This window comes from Lepisma saccharinum, chromosome 2, assembly GCF_977018435.1.
Source record: "Lepisma saccharinum chromosome 2, izLepSacc3.1, whole genome shotgun sequence".
NCBI classification, from domain to species: domain Eukaryota; kingdom Metazoa; phylum Arthropoda; class Insecta; order Zygentoma; family Lepismatidae; genus Lepisma; species Lepisma saccharinum.
In genome coordinates, this window is record NC_139230.1 from 122,830,185 (window position 1) to 122,853,107 (window position 22,923).

Here is a 22,923-nt window from a genome sequence, read left to right on the forward strand (position 1 = left end):
TAGGACGGAATAGCTAGTCATTTCTGGAAAGAAAGTGCTTTAACTTTCGAAGCTTTCTAAGTGTGCCTCATGAGGCGAAGATATTGTGAAATTATGAAGTGGCCAGGTGGTAATGTGACAAATCTTCTGTGTTCGATTCCCTGCTCGGTTGACGCTGCATTTTTTCTTTTTTATTAAACCTGAATAATAATTTAAAGCATTTCATTTATTGTGAAAGTTCATAAATTATTTGTTTTACGAAGTGTAGAGAATTATTTTTACAATAATACCACTATACATAGTGAACTAAAATATGTAAAATAAATACTAATCACAAATAATTGTTAATAGTATTTACTTGTTTTGTTTCTTGATCATTTTCCCTAAAATAAAAATGTATACCTTTTGCTGTACATGACATTTTGTTGAATATATCACATGGATAATTTGTATGCAAATGTTTCTAAAATGATGAAAAATTCAGAAATTATTTAAAATAAAAAAAATTTAAATTATTAATGAAATGCAATAAATAGTTGCTCTACCTAATAATAGGGGTAATCGAACAGAAGTCAAACCCAGAACCTCCGGCATGTGAAACTGATATGCTATCTTCGAACCACTGCCAGACAATATCCTCTCTTCATGAGGCACACTTAGAAAACTTAAAAAAATTGAAGTGCTTTTTTTCTCGGAAATTACTGGCTAATGAATGTCAGAATATTGACAAACCAACATCTATGGGGTACCTAACCACTACAAGAAACCACGCCACAACCTCAATTTTCCAAGCTGCAGCCTCTCCATGTGAAACGACTCCAACATAAATTTAGTAGATTTTTCTTAAATTTTTTGTGACATTCATGCTACCTTTCTTTAATTTACTACAAAAGCATGTTTGTGTGTGTTGTTTACAAAATATAAAGAGGTGGGTGGGGATTATATTTCTAATTCACATTGAACAAATTCGTCTTAAATTATAATCATGACAAATGAAGGAACAAACTTGTGGGGTAGTGGTTATCGCACTGGGTTGTCACTCAAATGGTCGTAGGTTCAACTTTCACAGTTGAGCAGGAAAGGCCATATCTGCAAGTTGTATATAGTAATACACACAGGTTTTTTTAAAGTTCTTTTTAACGTTTGTAACATGAGAATAGGTTAAATGAGGAAGTTTTTAGTGAACGACGAGCTTTTTAAAATACATCTGGGGCGGGGATATAATATCTTAAATGTATCCACACCAACCCTTGTCCACAATCCATTTATTACATTTCAACGTGGTACTATGTAAAGTACCTAGTTTTTTCATACGAACCTGAAGAAGGGGATAGTTAGTCTCCAAAACGTAGTTCTAAAGAAAGGAAAATAGGAACAACATACTCGCATACGTAAGTACAGTTTATAACATTAATTTTTTAACATCCTTTATACTATCTCTTTCAACATGAAAAGACGAGGACAGGTTTCTTATTATAAGAATTGGTAATTTTAGTGGTCTAAACACATCTAAAATCCAAAATTCTAGATAGAAGTTATTTTCCTACTGAATTCTAAGTCCACTTTATGCACAGATATGCTAATTGGGCCTGAATCTACAGTTTAAAGTCAGATACAAACCACTATGTGTCTCCACCGGATATACGACCTGGAACCCCTTGTTATCCTGCACTGAACTTAAACAAACAGCTCCCCCCCATTTCTAAAATAAATTTACATTAAATATGGTATTTATAAAATAGTCATCATTGATTGTTTTTACTTCTGAAAGTCAAACATAATATGTTCTACAACTCAAAGAAGAAACTCTTCTTTCTACCTCTTCCAATATCTTTGTCCCCCCCCCCTTTTCACACAATCATGCATCAAAATAAATATTATTTTCTAGGCTTGTATGTGTATAAATATAAAATTCAAAACTAGAGCTGAGCTGATACCAATGTATCGGTATCGGCTGATACCGGTTGATTTTCTTTAACATATACCATCTGATACCAAAGATTTTCAGTGGCTAGAAAAGCAGGCAAAGGCAACAGCTTGCCTCAACATTTGTCCTTTCTAAAAGTTCATTCACCCTTCCTTGTGACAGATTGGAAAACCAGGACAAGAAGTTCCATAGATATTCCTAGGAACACTGGATCATAAACCCTCCAGGGCAGCAGATGGCAAGATCAAAGGCATGGGCAAGTGAAAGCTGAACCCAAAGTGACCATGAAGGCATGTGACAGCTTAGTTAACGCTGTAGGAAATAAATCATTCATTGCCAATTCTTGCTTGAAGGTCGTGGTTGTAAGAAGGTGGATGTTTTACCCCCCCCCCCCCCCCCGGCTGCATAAATGCCGGATTTTGCGGAGTTCTTGGAAAAGAGGGATGAAAGTCACTGTGAAATTAGCTTTGTTTATCTATGTTCAAGTGGGAAGGGGAATCAGCAATTTATACATATCCTCTTCACTTCTGTCTTTCATGTGACTGCTGGTATCGGCCAATGAGGGTTATTTATTTCCGCCAAAAGCCAGCCTCCGTGACAGAGTGGTTAGCACATTGCGCTATGATGCCAGGGGTTCCAGGTTTGAATCCTGGCCTGGGGATGGATGTTTGTGAATGTCCATTCATCAATTTCATCACATCATCACTCATCCCTATCCTTGCCAATTAGTCAAAAGTGGCACAAAAAGCAAAGTAAAATAAAGCAAATCAATCAACCAATCATTTCCGCCGAGATTAGATTGGGAACATACGGCTTTGAATGGCAGTACTAAGGAAGATAAGCTAATCGAGACTGGACCACCTAAACCACGATGTGCCTCCACTGAGTATCAAACCTGGGATCTGTTGATTACAAGGCGACGGCGATACCACTACACCATTGGGGAGCCCCCCACTAAAGATTTATGTACACCATGTACATAAAATATTTATCAGGAACTTTACTTTTCATCTATGGATGTACCATCATTCCTTTGTTATTCAATAAATAATTACATTTTCTACTTCTTTGATATTAATTTCCAGGAGAGTTGTTTTTACACAAATTTTAGTGGTCTTATCATCTAGATGATGAATATTTGCTGTTTTATCTCTGATTGTATAGTGTCTTTATACTATTTATGTAATGATAATATTTTTTAGTCATGAAATAAAGAACAAAATATTTATTAACGTTTTCTTTACTCAGTTTCTTAGTCTGTGGTTACATACAACAATACTCCATATGCATCAGAGAAAATAAGTACTAATTAATAAATGTACATATTATTACAAATCGACCAATAATTATATGAACATATTAAATAGAAATACTTTTTTTATTATTATATTTCTGAGACACTTGGCTCAGACTGGCTCCCCAAAATATATATTTCTAAATATGTGCCTAGTGATGTGATGAGTTATTATGACTCGATAACTAGCCCTTTTATTTTATACTGCAATTATACAAGTATCGATATCGGTATCAGCAAATGGTGGTATCAGCTCAGCTCTATTCAAAACCCAAATAGTATTACTTTTCTACTTTCCGCCACACCTCACCCTCTCTCACACACAATAAGAAAAAAAATGAAGAGTAAAGCTCAGCAGTATATAAGACAACAGTGCTGAAATTTTGTATTCCCTTCTGAAATAGTGCTTAAATTGATTGATTTTCAACATTGTTGATGTGATCGTACGTAATTTTATTTTATTTAACAAATAAATATACAGTTAAATGATGAGTGTGGTGAACCCAAAATTTTAGAAAGCTGTGATGGAAATAAAGAAAATATCATGCAACCCCTCACTATTAAAGGCGTTCCCCAGAGCATAGTGGTAAAGTATCAACATATTATAATCAGCGTGCCCTTTTCCAGGCTTCAGTCAGGCCGCATAATGTTTCAGATTCCAATTTAAATGTATCCTGAGTTGTGATTAGCTTATGTGCACATAAAGTGATGTTAAAACAAACTCTTGACCTCAATAATTCAATTTGTGTGTTTTCTTTCAGCTGCGGTTCCCCTTTTCCCAAAAAAATAATGAATTAGCCTAACCATTAACTCAACAAATATAAAAATGCATCTCTAAGTTAATTAATGAAAACTGTAATTACAGCGATACCACTATTTTTATCATAAATGTTAATGAAATATCATCTCACGTAGTGAAAACAATGTGAAAACTGTTCTAAGGAGTAATATATATTGTCCAACTTATACATGAATACATATATTAAGTTCGTAAATGCCGGACCAAGTGGCCAAGTGGTTAGCTGCAACGTCAAGGGTCCTGGGTTCGAATCCCACTCGGGCTTGGTTGTTTGTGAATGTCCATTCATCGATTTCATCATTTCATCACTCATTCCCATCTTCACAAATTAGCCAAGAGGCACAAAACACGAAGTAAAATAAACTAAATCAAATCAAATTAAGTTCGTGAATAATCATTGGGGCAATTTAATACTAACTTGAAACAATGAGATGCAATTAAATCGACATTGTAAACTATTGGGCATTCTTTTTGCTGATTTGCGTTATTGAAACAATACATAACACAAGTGGCCACGGTGGCTCAGTCGGTAATGCATCTGACTACCATGTTAAAGGTCCCGGGTTCGATCCCTGGCCGGTTCAAATCCGGGAACTTTTCTAACATTGGAAGCAGCTCCGGCACCCACCCAGCGTCGAATGACATGGGTACCTGGGGGAAACCCTGGGAGTAAAGGCGGTCAGGGGCGTGATGCTGATCACATCACCCCCACTCATGACCGGATCAAGAAAGTGTGGGGCGTTACCCCCACACCCCCTATACGCCTTCATGGCATGGTGCTAAGCACAGGGGAGCACTTTACCTTTTTTTTCATTACCAATGGTGACATTATCTCATGTTTGAAAATCCTGCATTGGTTAAACTTCTTGTGAATAAGACCGTGAGTCATGCATCCTGCTCCTCCAAAGCAAACTTCACTCTGATTGGAGGATCGTATATTTCACAATACTTCCTTGTTGCAGAGTTGCCAACATAATTTGAAAAGACGTAGGACTTAGACAAATTCCTTGCGACATTCTTTTATAACAGGACTGTACCAAGGGTACAGTGGGTACCTGGAGGAAACTCTAGGGAGTAAAGGCAGCCAGAAGTGTGGTACTGATTACATCACCCCCATCTTCGGCCATGATCACGAGAGCATGGAACCTTAACTCCACACCCCTATTCGCTTTCAAGGCATGGTGCAAAGCATAGGAGAGCACTTTACCTCTTTTGTTTACTGTACAAATAATACCTTGTTTCATTATATAATAATATACAGGGTGAGCACAAAAACAGTCCCTGGTTTTGAAAGTGTATACTTTTAATACCAAAAGTAGTATTCTGCGGAAATGTTCACATTAGTTGCATAAACTCAAAGTTTTTGGTGGTGTTCATTGGAATTACAAACACTCAATGTGCGCGCCACCTGTTAGGCGGGAAACAACGAGATGGTAATCCAGCTCCAACCACACCTTCTCAAGCGTATCTGGTGTGATGAAGTTGACATCTGCACTGATGCGTTCCTGAAGATCATTCAGGGTTATGGGTAGTGCAGGTACATAGACCTGGACCTTCACGAATCCCCAAAGGGAAAATGTTACAAACTGACATGTCCGGTGATCGTGTGGGCCACTTGCATAGATTTTGATCTTTGGGTCCAGCTCGTCCTATCCATCGGTGTGAGAGGTTGTTCAGAAAGCTGTGTACAGATTGATGCAAGTGTGGGGGCGCTCCATCTTTTTGTAGAATGTAGTCAACTCTCATGGAAGGTCGCCTCATCACTAAAAATTATATTTGTCAGAAAGGTGTCCTCGTCCTCCATTTAAATGTAGATAGTCTCGCAAAACTCATGTCTTGTCTTGTGGATATAATGTTTGAACCAATTGCAGCCGGTACGGGTGAAACCGCAAACGCTTCCGTAAAATCTTGCTTACTGTTGTTTGTGGCACCTGCAACTGCCTGCTAGCTTGACGTGTTGATCTCCTCAGGCTCCGTACAAAGGCATCTCGTGCACGCTCCACAATTTCCTCAGAGACAGACGGTCGGCCAGAATGTTCTCTTCTTCGATCACAAATCTTTTATGCCACTTCAAAATGGATTTGTGTGTTGGTGGATCAACATCAAAATTCCGTTTAAATGCAAGCTGTACTCTCACAACACTGCTTGTTTTGACAAGTTCTAACACGCACCAGCTTCTTTGCTGTGGGGTGAATGCCATTTTCGAAGTCACTGCCCTCTAGCTGCCAAAGTCACAACTAGCGATTGTGAAAAGAAAGATATGAAAATATTTTGAGTTAACTAAGATCTGGATATCAATTTTATCAATATATTCAAGTAACTATTAATTTTATGACATCTTGAAATCAGGGAGTGTTTTTATGCTCACGTTGTATATAATAATAATATACCTTGTTTCGGGCTATAATCCTGATGGAAAAAAAAATCTGCAATCACTTAGAAAAAGAAAATTGAAAAAATGGGAAAGTAACTATTTTCTTACATGAAATTTTATAATTCATCGGACCCCCACATGGCTATGCCAGGACATGAATCTCCAAAAGGTACCCGCATGATGCTTGGTATGTTTGCCATTGATTTGCCAGACTTATTGCTAACACTTTCGAAGAGAAAAAAGTCAATGCACTAACACTGAGCGTGTTTTCAGTGGGAATTGAAATTCTGTATGTTTCTAAATGAAATTTTATATTTCTGGAATTAATAATGTTAGAGGTACAAATGATACCTTGTTTTGTTCAGTATACGTTGAGCTATAATCCTGATGGAAAAAAAATCCATAATCAGTTAGAAGAATAAGAAAAAAAAAAAAGGGAAAAGTGACTATTTCTTTACATGAGATTTGAAATGTCGGTGATGTCTTCGTCTCCCCCTTTCGAATCCATACCTAGTAACTCATTGTCAATTTCACTCAGTGACAAACTGGGTCTTCCTGCCATCTTGTATGCCCTCTACTCTTGTTGGAGGAGAAAAAAGTCTCAATGCCACAGCTCACCAACGGTCACATGCCACAAGCTGGTGAACACACACTGAACAAAAGTTCAAACTCAAATAACTTCATTTCGTCCAACTCGCTTTGTTATTCTGTCAGTAACCTACCTAAGTAAACATGTGACACAAGGGGCTAAAAATAGCTTGACTGACACAAAGAAGGCAAATCATTCAACAATACTTCCTTCATGATCCTATGGTGCAGTTTTGTGAAACAGCAAAGAGCAGTCGGCTGTTTTCCAAACTTCCTTTTAGCAGGTAGAGGCTTTTGACTTTCTTTCCCTGCAGCCTCCCTCTTCCCCCTCCTGCCACCCCCACCCATGTTTTTGGCACCAGGAATGTTGAAAGGTTGTACTTGTATTGAAAAAAGTGTGATATGAAACACCAAAATTGAGAAAGAATGTTTTCGAAACCAATGAAAATAAATAAATAAATAATAATAATAAAAAAAGAAATCAGACACCTCCTCCCCCAAAATAGTAACAACGAAATTAAACTTTACTAATTGTTAATTACATACCTCTAGAATCATGCAGAATTCAAAACATGTATCTCTGATCATTATGCAAGTTACAGTATGTTAAAAAAGTAAAATTGTACAAAAAAAAACCTGCTTGTGACACCTGTCGTGACACCCATGTCATGGCCCATCCTTTAAGGGTTAAATTTATGAGACACTTACTGTCCCACATCAGTGTTTAAGGAAACACATTGCAACAATGAGAAAACAATCACAGCATACACACAAAAGAATTACTACTGATTCGTAAATTTGCTGTTCACGAAATGACTACTCTGCCAATAGCAAAAAATGTTGATACATATTCTCTAACACTGATAAAGTAGGTTCTTTGTAACAATTTATCTGGAAATGGAACTGAATTGCCTACTGACCTTCTTTATAGTATCCACCATCTCCGGATGCTTCTTGAGCATCAGTGGAGCGATCGAAAGTTTGGAGAGCTCATCCAGCAGCAACAGGCATTGGTCACAGTCTGCGTTCTTCATGTTGAGGCTGGATTTAATAGAAGCATCTATCTCCACGATCCGGGCATCAATCTTCAACCACCTAATTGGACAAGACATTTACAATGAGGAGGCAGGAACAACACTCTTGTGAGCAGGGTGCAGAAGGTAACAGATTGTATTTTACATGTGCAGAATATCTCATGAGATTTGAGACAGAAACAATGTCAAACGAACTCAATACTTCACCACATAAAAAAATAACCTATGGTGCAAAAGCCAATAAGGGAAGGCCCTACCTACCGACTGCTAGCTCACTTTCACCTGCCGAGATGGTAGATCATCCAACCAGTTATGCGCTGATGTGTGGTCAGCACAACAAACTCCCATTGTTGAAGGTTTCCATGACCAGGTTAGCTACACATTCACAGATCCCCGATTTCCTCACGATGGTTGGTGACCACTAGTCCCATACACAGGTCAAAATCTCAGGAGAAAAGTTGCTATGCTTCCTCAAAGAGACTCAAACCTGCATGCATCCAATAACCAGAGCCCAAAGCATGACACCCTATAACGCACAGCCATGGTGTGGGACACTTCATCACATGTGTCAATGTTAGAATGTCAAAATTACGTACCATATACAGTCAGGTGGTTTGAAGAGTTGTTGAAAACAAATTAATATGGTTGACAATAAGGCTTGTGTGTGTAGTTCAAATTATGGTAAACTGAACATGAGTTAATGTATTTCTCTAGTGCAAAATAATAATTCCACTAGAGAATGGTGTTGTGACTTAGAACTTCAGCGCCTTGAATAACGTAGTGTGGAAAACAGCACGGTTCTGTGCTCTCTGGCTGGTTCCACTCGAAAATGATTCCGCTAGAAGCACTGGTGTTGCACCTGGTGCTTGGTATTAGTCTGCTTATAATGGAAGTAAACGGAGTTTTCGCTGCAACGTCTGATTCTTTTACATGAAGCATTTCTATGAATGTGATAATTGCTATGATATTTGGTACAGTGGTCACGAAGATATTAATGAACATTCTAGACAGTCGACCACGTTCTGTTATTGTCATACTTCATTAATAATATGGGAGAAAAAATACGCGTGGAATGCTCTTGGTAACTAAATTTTTGTGTATGGCTTAAGTTCATTATTATTATCACAATTTGTTTTAAAGATATACACACTGAAGCATTTGTATTTTTGGTCTATTTTCTTACGCTTTAAACTAATTGTGGTGATAATGATAATGATGATTGCATGAAAAGACAAGGGGAACCCCATAAAACTTTCTTAGTGCCATCGACATGAGTGTAAGGAAACTTTCAAACTAAATTTTTGTGTATGTTCATTATTATTATTGTCATCATCATCATCATCATTTCTTTTAAAGATACACACACTGAAGCATTTGTATTTTTTTTATATTTACTGTCTCTTTTCTTCCGCTTTAAACTAATCGCTGCAATGATGATTGCATGAAACGACAAGGGGAACCCCACAAAACTTTCTTAGTGCCCTCGACATGAGTGTAAGGAAACTTTCAAACCAATGGGACAAGTGACATGGGATGTTCACACTGTCACACTAGTGACACACACTTCCAGACTGTAAAATAGCATTCATTGCACATGAGGCTCCAAACAGCAAACGACATGTTCATATGGCGTATTCGCGTGCTACTTGTTACTTCGGTCAGAAAGCTCCTTAAAGGAAGGGTGCTCAGACCGAATCGACGAAGTACAGGGAGAGTTGCCAACTAAGTGACAAATGACATGGTGCCTTAAGTATATTGGCAAGCGTTCGCTGCTAATTGTGCGAACAACAGATAGGCGACAGGACAAACCGCACATTACAACAACAGATCTAGGCAACACGATAAGCCACACATGTCGCTTTGTCGCTTGTGCATCGCTCAAACTGGGCCATTTCCTCAATAGCTTGCAACATGTTGCCGTGGTTTGTTGTTCGCGCATGTGCGATGCAATGAGTGTCTTGCTTTAGGGAGATTGCGCACCCTTATCGCTTGAGGATTTCACCAACCGAACGCTGGCCTGTGCTTCCCGTCATGCCGCTACGATTATGAAATGTTGCTCTTGATTGGCTCGTTTGCAAGCAACATGTGTCACTTCGGTATGAAAGTTGCCTTGGACCGAAGGACCTGTGTCACTTTGGTGTGAAATCCTCTTATCGTTTGTCGCATGTCGCTTTGGTGTAAAATCTCCTTGAGGAAACAGTGCAGTCAGAGCTTGTGTCCCTACGGTTCGAAAGGCTGCATTGATTACGGACTGCTCGCTTCCAAGCGACACTTGTGGTTTGTCGTCTTGGTATGAAATATCTCTCAGGATACTATTTATATTCTAATAACATAGAAAAATAAAACTCTAGTACACAATCCAACACCTGACGTCCGGAAACACTTTGCAATGTTTCTTTTTGTGTTACGCATGCTATTTATTTATTAATTTTATTTTACTTTTCTTTCCAAATTAATGTCATTTCTTGACTGCAAATCACTCCACAAATATAACTGTTTCCATCAATTCACTTACCGCCTTTCTAGACAAACAAATCTACAAAATATATTCCAAAAACTAACTAAGCCGCATTACTTTCATAACAAAATTAGCACCTGGTTCAATCGCACTGCCATCTATGTTTGTCATCCGTCTGGGGAACTAGATTCTTTGGTCATTTTCCACACTACGTTATTCGAGGCGCTGTACTTAGAACTATCAACATTACTGTCATTTGTAAAATTTGTTTGAAGTGAAGGAATGATTAACTTACCATAATGTGAAATGGCAAAGCTTCTATGACACAAGCATATTTTATTTCTGAACATGCTTACATAGCACTAGACATTAGCAAACTTCTCCACATCATGCAAACTAGTTTCAAGATTGAATGACTCACAAATTCATGCTGCATTGTAATGGAACTCCATGGAAACAACATCGCAAATATTCTTTTATCATAAATAATGAATAAAGTGCATTACGTTTGTTAAACTTGTGCTTAGATTTGTTCTAGTAGGGGGGATTTTGGGAGATTGCTTAAGTTTTATAGATCATTAAGTGTGATCTGACTATGAATCATCCTTTTAAATTTTAATAACAAATTAATGGATGGCTGGGATATACACTATAGTGCCAATAATGAGCACACTCCCTGAACTGTAGGTAGGATCACCCATAAATCATAGATCTGTAGAATGACTCATGAAGTTAAATGAGCGTGCTCTAGATGTGTATAATGCTGCCAGCAGTCAAAATGAGCAGATGAGGTGAGCTGAGTGAAGCTGAACAGAATATGATCATCAGCGTTCACTGATTCGGGCATTCCATCTGTGAAATTTTGGGACAGGTTCCAGGTACCACGTACGTACAACAGTCAGTGATGTAGTGGTGAAATGGAAACATGAGGGTGTGTTAAAAACAACTGCAGCCCAGGAAGCCAATAAAATTGACTGACAGGGAACAGCAACTGCTCCGACATGTGGTGAATTCAAATTGGCATGGTTTATTGGACACTGTAGTCACAGATTTTGAGTGGCGTTGGGAAGTGACATCAGCACTCGTACCATCCAGCAAGAGGTGGTGGAACTAGGATTCCATGGGAGAACTGCAGCACAAAAGACAATGATTACTATCCGGAATGCAACACATCAAATACAGTGGTGGAAAAAAAAAATTGCTAGTGGTACCAAGAATGATGGAAAAAATATCCTGTGGAATGACGAATCATGGTACATGTTGTAGCGATTTGATGCATGTGTATGGACATGTAAAAGGATAATGCATGGGGGGGGGGGGGTGAATTGTTTGGAGGAGGTGAAATCATGGTACGGTGTTGGTTCCCTGGAACCCTAAATGCCACTGCCTATAATGTAATATTAGACAACTTCATGCTCCACACCTTGTGGCAACAAATCAGAAGTGGCTCATCATTTCCAACATGACAACACACATGTCTATAAAGCAAGCGCCATAACTGAGTGGTTTGATGACATGGGAGTGAATGAATTTGACTGACCACTTCAAGAGCCCTGATCTCAACCCCACTGAACATCTGTGGGATAAGTAAGAGTGCCAGTTGCGTTCCAAGCTAAACTGCTCAAACACCACCAGCTGTTCACCATTTTACTGGCCATCATTTACCACAACCTGGTGAAAAGTCTTCCTCCAAGGGTAGAGGGCTGTGATAGCGGCAAATGGCAGACCTACCCCATACTAGCACCAAACCAGGTCTAGGTAAGCACATTCCTGTGGGTATCTGGTCACTATTGGCAATATACCTAGGTATATTGTATCTCACTACAAGTCTTCAATTCTGGACAGCTGTGATATACAGGGTTACCTGAAATTTGACGTATTCCTTTGAAGGAATGAGAGTACAGCTAATGTGCAACAAAATTAACCCTGAAGTGCCACATACAAAGTGGGGTCCATTTTCGAGATCTTCCACATTTATTGATTTTGAATTTAAAATTTAAAATTTGAAAATAAGAATTGGGAGCACATACGTAATGCAATAGAATCAGCAGCTAAAGAAAGTATAGGATACCATAAACTGAGAAAAAGTAAGCCATGGTTTGATAATGAATGTCATAATCTAATTGAAATAAGAAATCAGGCTAGACTTAGGTGGTTAAATAACTCTGATGATACAAATCTAAACAATTATAATAGAATAAAGCGAGAAGTTAACCGCACGTTTAGAAATAAAAATAGAGATTACTTGAAAAGCAAAATTAACGAAATTGAAACAAACAGCAAAAACAAAAATATCAGAGATTTATATAAAGGTAGGTAATGAGTACACAGTATGAACATAAAAAGATACATAAAGGTACCTGGGTGTCCCCAGATGGGAAAACTACCAACCAAATTGACCATGTTTTAGTAAGCGAACATAAAAAGGAAATGGTGCAGGATGTAAAAACAATGAGGGGTCTGAATTGTGATTCGGATCATTTTTTGGTCAAGGCAGTAATCAAACAGAAATTAATACCTGTACGAAAAAGTATTCCAAGACAACAGATAAAATGGAATAAAAGCAATATGCATAGTAAAGAAATTCTGAAACAATATAGGAAAAAAATGAGTCAAAATTTGGAAAACATTATTGATACCCAAGATATAAATGAAGATTGGAAACAACTCAAAGAAGCTATTCTGAAAACAGCAACTGAAGTAATACAAAAGCAAGATGGTAAACCAAGGAATGAATGGTGGGATAATGAATGTAAAATGGTAATAAATCAGAAAAATGCTGCACGACAAAGATGTTTACAGAGACACACAAGGGCAAATTGTGAAGAATATGAGAATAAAAGGAGAATTGCCAACAATGTATGCAGAAAGAAGAAAAAAGAATGGATAAATGATAGAATCAAAGAGATTGAGGAATACCATAGAAGAAAGGATTCAAGAAATTTTTTTTAAGGCTGTGACATCTCATGTAGGGAACTACACTCATGCAACTTCATTATGTAAAGATGCATCTGGAGAAATAATATCTGAGAAAGAAAAAGTATTACTCCGTTGGAAAGAGTACTTTGAGGAATTATTAAATTGGGAACACGTACCGTATGAAGATGAAATACCCGAAAAATTGGAAAATGATACTGAAATTTCAATACCAACATATGAGGAGGTAAATAAAATCATAAAATCCTTAAAAATGAATAAGTCACCTGGTTCAGATAATATCACAGCAGAACTGATAAGACACGGAGGATATATGATAAGGAATAAAATTTATAATTTGATACTCAACATATGGAATAAAGAGGAAATGCCACAAGAATGGCTACATGGTATCATTTGACCAATCTTTAAAAAAGGAGACAGGTTGCAGTGTAATAACTACAGACCAATTACGCTTCTGAATGTCGCATACAAAATCTTTGCAATTCTTCTACAAAATAGAATCTCTGAAATTACAGAAAATAAATTGGGTGAATATCAAATGGGATTTAGACCAAATAGATCTACAGTTGATAATATATTCATACTGCGACAAATATATGAAAAATGTTATGAATATAATATTGAATTGCATAACATATTTATCGATTTTATGCAAGCATTTGACTCAGTAAATAGAAATATAATTCCTACATGTCTAAAGAAACTTAATGTTCCAAACAAACTAATAAGATTAATAAAGATGACATTACAAAACACTACAGCAGTAGTAAAAGGAAACAATGATTTTAGTCAGAAATTTGCAATAAATAGAGGAGTAAAACAAGGAGACCCATTATCAGCAACTTTATTTAGCATAGTCATGGATGAAATAATTCAGAAGTTGGAAATCAGAGGAAACATTTCAACAAGATTAAGACAGATCTGTGTATATGCAGACGATATAGTAATTACTACAAGAACTAAGCAATCAATGGTGGACTCACTAGTGAAACTAAAGCAACAGGCAATGAAATATGGACTAATAGTGAACGAAAAAAAGACAAAGTATATGAGATGTACAAGAAGAAAAATACAACAACAAAAAGAGGATATAGATACAATGTACATAGAGCAGGTACAGTCATTTAAATATCTCGGGTCAATAGTAAATGGAAACAATGAAATCGAAGAAGAAATTAAAGAAAGGATTGCAGCTGGAAACAAAGCATTTTATGCGAATAAGAGGATATTCCAATCCAAACTAGTTTCCAGAAAAATAAAATTAAAGCTGTATAAATCCATAATAAGACCTGTGGTTACATATGGCTGTGAAACCTGGGTGCTGAAAGAAGATATAATTCGAAAACTAATGATATTTGAAAGAAAGATATTAAGGAAAATATATAGCCCAACGAGACAATCTAATAATATATGGCGAATAAAAACAAACGAAGAGCTTGAAACATTAATAAAGAGTAAGAATATAAGAAGATTTATCAAAACACAAAGATTGAGCTGGTTGGGTCATACTGAAAGAATGCCCGAAGAAAGAATTGTGAAACAAATTTACAATTGGAGACCTATTGCTACAAGATCACAAGGAAGGCCCAAAACCAGATGGATAGAAATGACATAAGAAAACTGAAGACACAGAACTGGAAGAAATGTGTGTTGAGTAGAGAAGAATGGAAGGATGTAATTGAGCAGGCCAAAGCCCATAAAGAGCTGTAGCACCTTATAAGAAGAAGAATATAAAGGTGTAAATGAGTTTAGAAAGGGGTGGCAACCTAAAGTAAACTTGATAAAAGATAAAGATGGTGATTTTCTAGCTGACCCAAGCGATATTCTAAATAGATGGAAGAACTACTTTAATGACCTTTTAAATGTCCATGTAGGAGATAAATCAGAAGTAAATGAAGTCCACACAGCAGAACCTTTAGTTCCAGAACCTAACTTGACTGAAGTTGAAGATGCTATTAAAAGGCTAAAGAATAACAAAGCACCTGGCATTGATTTAATACCAGCTGAGTTAATTAAATATGGTGGAAATTCATAAATATGTCAAATTCATAAATTAATTTGTTTAATATGGAACAAAGAAGAAATCCCTCAACAGTGGAAAGAATCCATAATTGTTCCTGTGTTTAAAAAAGGTGATAAAATGAACTGCAATAATTACGGTGGAATTTCTCTACTCTCAACAACATATAAAATATTATCTAACATTCTTTTAACAAGACTAACCCCATATGCTAATGAAATTATAGGTGATTATCAATGTGGATTTAAATGTAACAGATCAACTACAGATCAAATTTTTCACATCAGACAGACACTTGAAAAAAAGTGGGAATATAATCAAAATGTCCATCAGCTATTCATTGATATCAAAAAAGCATATGATTCAGTCAAAAGAGATAAATTATATAATATATTAGTAGAGTTTGGAATACCTAAGAAGCTTGTTAGTATGATAAAAATATGCACCAGTGAAACAGAAAGTAAAATTCGTGTGGGTATTAATATGTCTGACAAATATACAATTCATGATGGGTTAAAACAAGGAGATGCATTATCTCCATTGCTCTTTAATTTTGCCTTAGAATATGCTGTTAGGAAGGTAAAAGAAACTAAAGAAGGACTAAAATTAAATGGTGTGACTCAGTTGTTAGCATATGCAGATGATGTAGACTTACTGTGGGATGATGTGAATACAATTAAGAATAATGCTAAAATATTTTTCAAAACTGCTAAAGAGATAGGTTTGGAAGTTAACAAAGAGAAAACTAAATATATGCTTACAGGCCGAAACCAAGTGTTAGGTAATAATCAAAATCTAATTATTGATAACAACTCGTTTGAACCAGTTTCCAAATTCAAATACTTAGGAGTAATATTAACAAATGAAAATTATATTAAAGAGGAAATAAAAAGTAGGCTTAATTCAGGAAATGCATGTTACTTCTCTCTTCATAAACTTTTGTCTTCTCGTTTAATATCTAAGAAACTAAAAGTTAAAATATACAAAACCGTAATTTTGCCTGTAGTATTATATGGATTTGAAACTTGGTCCCTTACATTGAAAGAGGAACATAAATTGAGAGTATTTGAAAATAAGATCCTTAGGAAAATATTTGGACCTAAAAGGGATGAGGAGACAGGTGAGTGGAGAAGGTTACATAATTTAGAACTACATCATTTGTATTCATGTCCAGATATTATGAGAATAATTAAATCAAGAAGACATAGGTGGGCAGGCCATGTGGCACGAATGGGAGAGGAAAGAGGAGTTCACAGGATCCTTGTTGGGAAACCTGATGGTAAGAGACCTGTAGGAAGGCCAAGATGAAGATGGAGGGACAACGTTGAGATAGACCTAAGGGAAATCGGTAGGGATGGAAAAGAGTATATAGAACTTGCTCAAGATAGGGAAAGATGGAAGGCCTGTGTTGCTGCAGCCATGAACCTTCGGGTTTAAGAAGGCTAGAGAGTTAGTTAGTTAGTTATTGATTTTGTTGAAAAACTCCCCCTTTCCAGGTTCAAAATTAAAATAAGAAAAAAGTGATAATCAAATTCAACTTCTTTTAAGTCATGCTAACACGTTGACAATGTTTTATGAACAGTAAAACAATCAAAATCACCGAACATTTTCAAAGAGAAAGTCAAAACTTACTTGATGCTTAAATTTTCAATGAAGTTGCTTACCAAAAAACAGTGAATATCTCAAAAATCAATTAGACACTAAGTGTACAAACTTCCTTGTTTTATCAGCTGTCTGATGATGTATTAATTTTCACAAAAAAAATAAAAAATCCTGGGAGAAAGTTCAATAACTACAGGGCAGGTGGATCGCAACTATGAAATGGAAATTGAAAGAACATTTAAATAAAATACAGTTTGTATGTAATTGTTAAGAATAATAGAAACACTGCATTCTATGATGTGTATTTGTTTGGTGCTGCCAACTGGTGGCTGAGTGTAGAACTTATCAATGTTGGTGAGTAGTATGTGTGGTACATCACGGAGTATTCTGTGTTAGCAGTCTCGACTGCATGGATGTTGATTTTTTTCTCGTTCGTTTTCTCTGTCTGTAATATTCTTGTACGCTAAACACAATATATGCTAGTGCTTGAAATTGATACTTTGACTATTTCTTCAAATAACTTTAACAGTAATAATGGATTTAGTTTACAAGTCTATTTCCAAGTTTTCTCCCCTATGTCGAATACATGCCTGAACCCTCTTCCTTACTTCTGTTTTAGTTACTCTTGAAGTGAAAAAGAATCACATTTCTTCAGCCGCATTGACGATTCTTTGTTTGAGATTTTCCATGGAAAGCACTGGTGTTGCGTAAACCAAGGCCTTTAAGTGCACCTCCCACATAAAAATCGATAGGAATCAAGTCACCTTGCAGGCAATGAAGTTAGCCCTCCCCTGCTGATCCAATGCCTTGGAAAAGTTGCATCCAGCCACTGCTGTGTGTACCAAGCCATAATCAACCGTGGTCACCCTTCCACCCTCATCAACAAATCACCAGAGCCTTCTCCCACATCCTCACCAAACAACCCAAACCAACACTCCTGCTCTAGTCACCCAATACCACCCTCAACCGTCAACCCCCCAATCTCAAGAACATCTTGGTCCAGAATACACCAACCCCTCCCACCCCCAGCCCACAGGTGCAAGACCTGCCTCATATTTATTACCTCCCCCACCCTCCAGATCCGTACTGCCGCTGGTGAGTTCATCTTTCACCCAAAGAGCATCTGCCACTTCTCCAACCTCATACACACTCTCATCTGCCAAATCTCTGGTAACTTCTACCTTGGAGAAACTGTGAGGTACGGCAACCTGGTTTCCATGGACAAACAGCTCCCCATAAGCCAAACAACATATAGGCAAATAACACCTCACATGGTGCAAGTACCATCGACACTGGTCCATAGAACAGTAGAAAACCGTTGTGTGGAGTGATGAATTATGATACACAATGTGGAAATCCGATGACAGGGTGCGCGTGTGGTGAATGCCTGGTGAACGACATCTACCAGACTGTATAGTACTGACAGTGAAATTCGGGGGTGGTGGGGTTAGAGTATGGTCATGTTTCTCCAGGAGGGGACTTGGCCCCCTTGTTGCTTTACGTGGCAATGTTACGGCACAAGTTTATGTTGACATTTTAACTGCTTTCGTGCTGCCTACCATCGAAGACCAGTTTGGGGATAACCATTGTGTCTTTTAACACGACTGAGCACACATTCATACTGCAGGGCTTGCGGGGGAGTGGTTTGATGACAACAATGTCCCACTAATGGACTGGCCTGTGCAGAGTCCTGATTTCAATCCCATAGAACATCTCTGGAATGTTTTGGAACGGCGACTTCATGCTAGACCACACCAATCCACATCAATACTTCTCATTTTGGTGCTCCATGAGGAATGGGCTGCCATTCCCCAGGAAACCTTCTGGCACCTGATTAAAAGTATGCCTGCGAGAGTGAAGGCTGTCATCAAGGCTAAGGGTGGGCCAACACTGTATTGACTGCCAGTGGTCCCGATGGAGGGTGGCCCAAACTTGTACTTCATTTTAAGGTGGGTGTTTGGATACTTCTGATCACAGAGTATGTTGGATTTTCCACACACATACATTATATATATACATTTTATATATATACACACACACACAAATGATGAAGGAGACAGTAAACACTTACCACACGAAGAGAAATAATTCTATATTTCGCAATCTGAGTCGCATTTTCAAGGTAGAAGAAAGAAAGATGTATATATATATACACAGGAATAGGGTCAGAAATGGTGCCAGAAGGGCGGATAAATACAAATTATGAAGGAGACTGTAAACACTTACCACACAAATAGAAATAATTCAATATTTCGCGATCTGAGTCGCATTTTCAAGAAGGAAGATAAAAGATCGACGACACTTTGAGTAGAGGCACAGAATACGGTCAGTGTTGCCAGAAACAGTTGATAGGAAACACGAAGTACTTTAGCCAGTGTTTACTGTAAGGTGGGTGGGTAGTTTCGGGGAGAAGAGGAAAGAGTTACTGGTTGGCTAGGTTGAGTCCGGGGGGTATAGTGGCGTGTATGCCTGCTATATAGCGAAATATTGAATTATTTCTATTCGTGTGGTAAGTGTTTACTGTCGCCTTCATAATTTGTATATATATATATATATATATTAGGGATGGGACCGATTAATCGGTACTCTATCGGTATCGGCCGATATAGGCATATCGGTGTATCGGTAAAATTACCGATTATTTTACCGATCCGATATATCGGTAAATATCTTATAATTTAGTGCAAAATTCTGCCATTTTGTTGTAATTTTTATGGATAATCTCCATGCCCTACTTTCTGAAAAAGTAAATGTCTAAATAATCAACTCCTTTGCATTGCAATCAGCTCGAAACACGTATTTATTACGGAGATCAATGAAAATTTCAGGGTCTTCAAGGACCATTTCTAATTTTATATCGGATCGGTAGAATATCGGTTATCGGTATTGGTAAATTTTATATCGATACTGTATCGGTATCGGCCAAAATTTCATATCGGCCCATCCCTAATATATATGTATATATGTCCTCCTTCGTAGTCGAGCGGGTTAAGGCGTTCACTCGTCTTGAGATCGTTCGCTGCGGGACGGCGTAGGTTCGAATCCGGCTCTGGTCGGAATTTATTCGGCCTACGTATAGGGCCGGTGGCAACCCACCATCGTGAGGAAATTGGGAAGCTCCGAGTGAGTGAGCGTAATCCGGTCGAGACGACCTACTATAACGGCTGGGGATACGTCGGGCTGACCCCCCCACTATTCCAATACTGGTTGAAGATCTCCACGCTTAGAGGTGACGAGAGAAAGTGTGGGAGGGAGACCGGCAGTCGGTAGGTATGCCCAGGCCCTTCATGGGCTGTTGCGCAAAGGATTATTATATATGTATATATACACACACACACACACACACACAAAGTTCATGCTGTAGACTACATTTAAAACTACTGTGCATTATTTCAAGTTGCATCTTGCTTACTACGATTGAAATGTCTTCCAGAAAAGCTGGATGTAAATTTCATAAATATAAATGGAAATTCCCCAGAAATGTAGAGATTATGGAGGTGATGCACCCGATGGGAAAACCATTAAGGCTGTTTTCATATCGAAAAAGTTTATGCAAAGAAGGTGGTTTGAACTCATGACCTTGCAATCCACAAAAGAAAATGACCTCCCTACACCACACTATGCAAATTATCTTAAGCACTACCTCCGAGAGAAGATATACGCATTTTTGCAGTAGTGTAGTGTAATGTGAAGTGGAAAGCCTTAGGTGGGGGATGTTTACTCAAGCCATTAGGCTAGCTAGGGAATGCTTGTAGAATTAAACATTGTGGCCATTGAATAAGTTGGAGGATAGGTGGCGGCTTACATACGTTTTCCTTGCTGAGGGAAAGTATTGTCCCATATCTCCACTATATACAGAAAAATTAGGTTCATATTATCAAAAATAACTTGAAGACCAACTCCATTATCCATCATGAAAATAGGTTTGTCATAGTTTGTAGTTCATTAATATGCACATATAAGATTTTCCATTGTTTTAATTTCACACATATTTCATATTTCAGAAACTGAATATCCCTTTCCTCTCTTTTTCTAGTCTGTGGGAAAAGGTTGACATTCCTTGGCAACCGTGTTCTGGTTCAGATCTGGTTCGTTTTCCAGACCCTACTTTCAACAAACAAGAAACAACTTCAGTACTAATGGATTGCTTGTTCAAAACTGGCACTTACACCCCATTATACAAAATGTGACAAAATACAAATAAAAATGTTCATCATTCTTTCCTTTCAGCATTTAGTGATTTTTACTGAATACGTTTCCAGTTAAATATTGCCAAAAGGAAATTATAGACATGACATGATGTGTATGCCGGGGTTCTTCAAACTGGAAGTTTGTTTATCATGAGCTATTTAGAGAAGAGGTAACATGCTTGTTCCTGATGAGGGGGGTAGTTAGTTCGATTCTCCATCGAGGCATAGTGTTGGGCATATAGATTACCCACAATGCTTGGAAAACTTTGGTCTCCACATTTCATGAGGTGAAAGGAAAGAGTAACAGGTGCAGCATTTTCGAAAGTTATTTCGATGGTAGGAGGCAATCATGTGCCATGTGGAATGTGCAGAATCAAGTTACGTAGAGCTCAGCATGGTTGTTTTGAATTAGGTGGAAAGTTTGTTAGATCTAATACTTTCTGTTGAAATAAGACTAGTATTTTGGATGCAAAGCAGTGGCAAATTAACGATCAGTCTCAGGTTTTGCATTTCTCAGAGGTCTCACTATATAGTTATTAGTAGCTTTTTATCACATCGGCCTTGGTCGCAAAAACCATTTCTTACTTTAATTGGTGATTTACTATTAGTTTTAGACAAATCTGAATCTGAAGGTGATGGGATTAACAGAGGCATGCATATTTAGTTTTTGACGAAAACACAAAATGTGAAATAATACATTTTACTGTTAATTTTTCAGGTTTCTGAAAGGTGCAAGTTGCATTTTCAAATCCTGTTCTGTCACAAAATACAATGCGAAATAGAATCTTAAAAAAGAAATATAGAGTTTATTTACAGATGGGACAATATTTGAGAACAAAAATGAAATAAACTTAATACTCTCATAATAACATAAATGTGCTATTAGAAGGGATATGTTTATTTTGTGTAGTAAGTGTAGTTTTTAAGTCAAATTTGGGATTATATTCACATTTTTAAATCCAAAATGTCATTTTATGTACTGCTTTTTCACTGCTATAACAGCAAAATTTTATTTTATTTACTGCTTTTGAACCAGAAATTGACTGTTTTTGTACCGAAATGTTGCTTTCTTATTCACCAAAAATATGTGCCTCTAGGGATTAACAACATTCGCTCCGATGGAATGAACATAACAACCAATCTCAGCAATTTGAACTCATTAAACTCTCCCTTCGTTACAGCAATGTAGTATGTTACTCATTAATGTAATTGTGTTTGTGTGTGTTAGTACAGCATGTTCCCTTCAAACCTCCCACATTTCAGTTCACCATTGCTAAAAGGTTATGAAACATAATGGAATGCAAATGGTACTAGACGAAAGAGAAACTCAAAGAATTTTATTGCATGACCTCGAAGTTCACCATTCTCACAATATGCAGTGACAATCGCAAAATGCACCATGGCGACTCTGCAGCAGCATGCACAATCTGTATTCTGGTATGCAGAGACCAAATCAATCATTACAGTGCAAAGAAATTACCAGAGAGAATATGGAGGTGATGCACCTCATGGGAAAGGTGGAAGGTTTGAACAGAACACGTTGTATATTTAAATAATCAATATTTTAGGTGTGCAGTGAAGAGCATACACAATACATATCTTAAATAACATTACATACAGCATCCTGAATTCATATACATGATGTATGAATTAGTCATAATGTGTGTGTTAACACAACTTACGAAGAATAGCTGATAGAAACAGTTTTAAACCTTAAA

At 37.4% G+C, this 22,923-nt stretch overlaps 1 protein-coding gene across 1 annotated transcript in view; it reads right to left on the minus strand.

The window, feature by feature from the left end:
- The window catches only part of LOC145983621 (uncharacterized), a 125,096-nt gene that overhangs the window by 31,232 nt on the left and 70,941 nt on the right, over positions 1-22,923 (minus strand). Inside the window, exon 6 of the mRNA XM_083116683.1 lies at positions 7,882-8,056. Coding sequence (XP_082972809.1) covers positions 7,882-8,056 — 175 coding nt within the window. The remainder of the gene's footprint in view (positions 1-7,881; positions 8,057-22,923) is intronic.